Below are 6,439 nucleotides of genomic sequence, written 5' to 3'. Positions count from 1 at the left end.
ATTCCCCCTCCCTCCCCCGAGGGGTGTGGGTGGGGGGGAAAAGGCCTCCCCCCACCCCTATAGGGGTGGGGGATCAAGCCTATATTTACCGTAGCTTCTATCTAAACTTAATATTATCATTATTAAGCCACGCGTTCCGTAGCGTCAAGTAATGGACTCTAATATACAAATACCTTTTGTAGTAGATCTCTATATACGTCGTAGTATTATTAAAATATAGCTAGCGTATCTTACATGTAATTACCCTGGCTATACCAATATCGAGATTAGCTAGGAAGATATATAGCTCTTACTAGAGGACGGAGATATACTCGACGAGCTCTTTTTAATAGAGGAGGAGGAGGAGGTTAGTAGTGGTGGCGGTAATAATAGGCACGCTATTAATAATCCTAAATAGGCGCCTCTTAATAGCCAGGGGGTATCGGGTATTGTTCCCAATCTAATTGTAATAGAAAGAGAATATAGTAATCCACCTGCCGGCTATATAAATCTTGAGGAAGAATTGGTATAATCTGGCTTATTCTCTATACTGTCCATTTATTATACCCTAGTATCTAACCTCTCCAGTAACCGTCGGTTATACTCCCTAATATTCTTATTCCTTTTCCCTAATAGTACTATAGACTTTGGTATCGCCCGCTCTATCAAAGTGACGCTATATAAGTGGGCTATTTACCTGCTAAAATATAAGGACGGCTATTTTACCTGCTATCCCGAATTCTGGTATATAGCTCTTAACTAAATAATGCGAGAGTAGATATTTAGCGCTACAAACTAGTATATTAAATAGAATTAGGAGACCGCCAACCTTACTATAGAGTAAATTCGGTAGGAACTCCTCCGTATAGAAAATTCTACTATACTATAGTACATTATGCGCCGGGGTAAGCCCTTAAAGGGAACTAGACTCTATTAGAATAGCGAGAGGTATAAGCTAGAGGCAATAGCCCGCTAGCTTAGGGTTAACTATCTATTTATTACGTTTAGTGCTGCTAATATTTAATGGGAGGATCTACAGCGCTATATACCTTATTATAAATAATAAAGGGATTTATCTAGCGACTTAGAACAATCACGGATTGCTAGTAAGAACCTCTAGAAGAACCTATATATTATTACTATGTACTTACAAATGCGCTTTAATTTATTTATTAAGTATATCCTTAAACCAAAGTTTGAAGTTACTAATTATTAGTTTTAGTACAAATGGTAGTCCCGTGGTAGTAGATATATCTGCGATTTTATCTAGTGTGAGGACGCCCTATAGCCTAATATATCTATATATAAAATAAGGGAGTAATTTATATAGTACTGGTCCCAGTACCTTAGTACTATTAATCTAGATATAACTAGACCCCCGCACGCTAGATACCCGTATTCAATTCTACTCTATACTTAAGTAAATATTATAATTAATATAGGTAGTCTAGTAATAGCCTTATACCTTCTGTACTATAGGTGGTTGCCGTACTGTAATATAGGGCTAGGTTATAGATATTATTATTAGACCGCCTATATAGGACCGTTATATAGTAACTAACGCTACGTAGAGAAATACTATAGAGCGAGCTATTTTAATTATTAATCGTGTTAATCGATGTATATAATATAGTAAAGTATACTATCTACGTAAAGATGAGAGGACCGAAGAATTAAACTACCGGTTTTAATTTCTAAAGCCTCTACAGTCTGTAGCTACCGTTACTTCTTGGGACAATAGACATATAATAATATAGGAGTTCTCTCTATAATATAATAATATGCTACTCTAGTAATTTAACCCGCTAGTTCTTATATCGTGGAATACTAATATAGACCTCTCCCCTTCTACTAGTCTCTTATAGGTACTAAAATACGCGGCCAATGTTACAAACCGTCTGCGGCGTAGCCTAGACAAGTATATTTATTGGATAAAAAGATTAAGGAGCGGAAGAACCCCAGGATATGGATAGATTACGTGATATTAGAATGGTCTAAAATACTAAGGGATAGAATAGTCCAATATGGACCATGATAGAATAGTCCAATATAGACTATAATAGAATAGTTCAATATAGACTATAACAGAAGTGATGGAAATGGACCATTAATATATATATATAAAGATATTCATTTCCACTTTAATTAAGAGTTATCTTCTAATACTCACGATTAACGTAGCCTTTATAGTAAGTTATAACTTTATAGTACTAATTAATATAAGTATACTTCCCTTTATCCATCTATTACCTTAAGCCAACCCTTATACTAGACTTAACTAATGTACTAGCTTTATTGTAGATTAGGAACTTAGAGCGTGACTATAATACTAAGCTAGACTTAGAGTTACGACCTTGAAGACAGATACTAAAATATCTTCCTATAACCTAGAGAGATTATCAATACTTTGCTACACCCTAATCCATCTATATAGTACCTTAGTACCCTTTTACCAATACGTTAGCCCTTATACCCTTATAACGGTAACCTACCTATATAGTATTGATTGTCTTATATTTACGATTATGGATATCCGAATGGAGATTCCGACTTACTATTTACCCTTAACTACCTCGACGTCTACCTACGACTAGTAGTAAAAGTTATACTTATATATATCTAATATAATATTACGACCCTAATTAGTAAACATACTATTTAAAAGAAACTTAAGTATATATTCCCTACCATAGGTATTTAAAAGACTAACTAGGATAATACCCTTTTAAAAATACGAAGTTAATATATCTACTATAAGCGGAACCACTAGTAACCCTAACTATATCCTAATTTAACTTAAGTAATGGATCGCTACCTTAGAAGCAAAGGTTAATAAATAGAATTATAAAGATAATATCCAGTAGTATAAAATATAGATTAAGAGATTACTCAACGAAATATATATTCTAAAAATATATACTAGAGATTTATAAGTATTAGTTAAAATTTGGATATTAGATACTTTTAACAGAGAACGTAACAAGCTAGAGTACTTCTTAAGTGAATATAATATCTATCTAGCTACCAAACTAGGAATTACCGAAGTTGAGAAAGTGATCTTTATAGAATCTTACCTATATAATACTATAGCTATATAGTTCAAACCAAGACTTAAAGACTAGATTAATACTTAAGGAAACCTAAAGATATATATAGATATATTAGGTAACTATATATAGTTTAAAGCCGTAATTGGATAATTCTTTAGAGATATAGACTATAAGTAAACCCTTAAATAAAAGCTAGCTAGTCTACAATAGATAAGAGATATAGTATAGTTTATAGCGTAGTTATAGTAACTATATCAAGAACTCGAGATCTATAATAATAATAGGAAAATAGCTATCTTTAAGTAAAGACTTAAACTAGAAATATAATACGAAAGTATTAAAATGGAACTATTTATAAGCTATACTTCTATAGTCAAAATAGCGGTATGAATCGACAATTAATCATATAACTTACGAAATCTATAATAAGAAAAAGTAACCTTTTAGAAAGGAATAAACTAGCGAAGTATAAGTGAGTAAAATAAATATGGATTGGTATTAATAGAGCTCGATATAACTGCGAAAGGATGTTTTAATAAGGAAAAAAATAAATAATACAGAAAATAGAAGTTATATTTCTAAAATAAGAAGCTAGGGTACTGGGCAAGATATTATAAAAAGAAATAGGGAGATATACGGAAAAGTATAAATACTACTACTATAGTAAAGCCTAGTGGTATATATAATACGAAGTACTATAGAACTAGAGGGAGACTTAATATTACTACTATAGTAAGGCCTAGTAGTAACGAGAAAACTAAATATAGGAAGAAATTCGAGCGAAGAGGGTATCTATAAGTAATATAACTAAGGCTAATTAGATAAGATACTATTATTAGATATAAATCAAGTAATGATCTACTTATGGAATATAAATATCATGGACTACTAAGATATTAATAAGAAGGGATAACTAGCGATTAGTATAATAATCCAATAAGATATAAATTATAAATTCCAGAATAATATCGAAGAGTAACTGGAGATATAACTCTAGAACGAATGGACTTAGAAGAAGAAATTAAGCTAAAAGAAGAAGATGTACTCGAGTCTAACTAGAATAATTTAAATTAGGAGGATATATTACCAATAATTAAGGAATAATAATAGTGAACTAAAGATAGCTTCGAGGAATATATAAATAATTTTAATAAAAAGTATTAGATAATATATAAATAAAAGGGCCTTTATTTTATATATAATATAGAAAAGTAAAAAGAGGTTAGTAATCTAACTTATTTATACTATGATGAGTACGATTGGAATTATCATTATAAATACTATATATTTAAGAAAACCTAGAAGTATAGAAGGAGACTTTATTATAATAATTATAAGTAATACCTATAGTATAAAAATAACGAAGAGATCTACTAGAAATATTATAACGATTAGGAATATATAATATATAATAAATAATAGAGGTAGATTAACAGATAAAATATTGAGATAATGGATATTGAGAATATCACACTATATAAGAAATTAGAAGTTATGAATCTTCTTGCTCCGTCAGAATACAAACAGCTGGTGGCCATTTATGGCCAAAAGCGACTTAATTTGACGCTCTTACTAAGCTTAATCTACGGCTTAATTTTGACCCCAAAATACCTCCTGCTTCTAGAGAAATCTCGCTGAATACACCCCAACATTCTGGGAAAAATTTTTCTTCTCCATTTTGATTTTCTTGCCAAGCCCTACTTACCTAAGCCCCCTTTTCTTTCTCCCCCCTACCCTTCTTTAACTTTTGATTTTCCTTATCTTATCTCTTCTTATCTTATCTCTTATCGCTTATCAATCTTTATCTTTCCTTATCTAAAGTACCTCATCCAAAATCAGCGGCTATAGCCAAAAGACCCAATAGTTTAGCTGAGCTATTAGGTTCCTGCTACCAAGAACTACTAGAAACTAGCTTAGCTATCTCTAGAAAGCTTAGTTAAATACGGTTTCTTTCAGAAGGCTAAGATATCTAAATAGACTGAGCTTTGGCAATACGTTTTGTATAGATTCTTAATCCCCCTTTAAGAAACTAGAGGCCTCTATAATACTGAAAGGTTCTAAATGAGAATTAGAAGGTAGAGACCTCTACCAAGAGCAAACCAAAGCAGTTGTTTCAGTTTCTAATTCTCTGCTAAAAAAGAAAAGTGAAATAGTTGACTATCACTACTTAAAAGATAGTAGCTTTTTTTCCTGGGATTTTTCTTAGAAAAGACAGGAAACTAGCCCTTACTTCTTCACTTCTTTAGAGAAATATACTCTATCTAGTATTATCCAAGTTAGATATCCTCTGAGGCGGACTATACTATTCAGAAATATCTCTCTAGGTTTTAGAAATATTTCCTTACAAAAAATCTAATAGTTTAGTAGTTCTCTTTAAAAACTACTACTACAATATACCTCCCTAAGGAAGAAAGGCTATATGCCCTATTTCTTAAGGATATATCTAGTTAAATCTACCCTTAGTACATTTTCTTTTACCGAATAGTTACAGGTAACCTATAAATCTAGAGTTTTAGGTAACCTAATAAAACCTACCCTAAATAGAAACTAGAAGAAGAATAATAGCTAGCCTAAAGAAATCTAAGGTGAAGACCTCACCTATTTCTTTCTCTTTCTCTAAGGAAAGCAACCCCTTCCAAGCTCTAGAGGTAGAAGATATAGAAATGGAACTAGAGGATCAACCTTCTCCTCTCTTAACTCCTATACCCCTCTCTATACTACCTCGAAAAAGACCCTCGAAAGGAAGCCCAAAAGCCTCTTCTTCTGAAGAAAATAAGGAGAAGGAAGCTAAAAACCAGAAGACTGGACTCGCTCCCTCTAAGAAGACTAGCCAGAATAACTTAGAAGTTATCCTAAATATTCTAGAGTAAGAAATCAAATGGGAAGAAGAGCTAAAAATTCTAGAAATTCTAGAAGAACAGAAGCAATAGTTCAAATAGCTTCTACCTTATAGAAGAAACCAATATAACTCCTTAAAACCCCTCTTCAGAAAATAGAGGAGAAAATACAATCCTTGGAGAAATCACTAGGGAAAGAAGGGGAGGAGAAACTAGAGGAAGAACCACCTCAGAAACCCTCCTATGCCTCTATTATTAAATGGGATAAAGAGGCAAAAAAGTCAAAGGAGGTATCTAAAGAAATCTCTAAAAAAGCCCCGAAATTAAGCGATATCCCTCCTTCCTAAAGAAAGCTATATATCGGTATCCCAAAATCTCAGGACCCCTTAAAAGGATATAAGATAAGAAACGCTATTAATATAGCTTTCTCTTAAGAAAAGGGAATTACTACCCCTGTCCTTGCGTCAGTCGGAAAGACCTTTAAGGGAGATAATATTACCCTAACTAATATGCCTAACTTCTCAGCTTCATTTCTTCCATAGACTCAATAGATTTGGGAGAAAATAATTAAAT

General features: G+C 32.3%; 1 protein-coding gene across 1 annotated transcript; it reads left to right on the top strand.

Moving 5' to 3' along the window:
• Positions 1-5,605: 5,605 nt before the first annotated feature.
• TRV_00202 (uncharacterized protein) lies at positions 5,606-6,213 on the top strand (the record flags this gene model as incomplete). The annotated part of the gene is made up of 2 exons (XM_003025577.1): positions 5,606-5,875; positions 6,019-6,213. Coding segments are annotated over 2 exons (465 nt in total), but the record flags the coding sequence as incomplete, so codon positions are not given.
• Positions 6,214-6,439: the final 226 nt, after the last annotated feature.

Source organism: Trichophyton verrucosum (genome assembly GCF_000151505.1).
Source record: "Trichophyton verrucosum HKI 0517 chromosome Unknown contig00018_1.f1.exp, whole genome shotgun sequence".
NCBI lineage: Eukaryota > Fungi > Ascomycota > Eurotiomycetes > Onygenales > Arthrodermataceae > Trichophyton > Trichophyton verrucosum.
The sequence above is the reverse complement of the archived record's forward strand: the minus strand, read 5'-3'. Positions and strand labels throughout refer to the sequence as shown.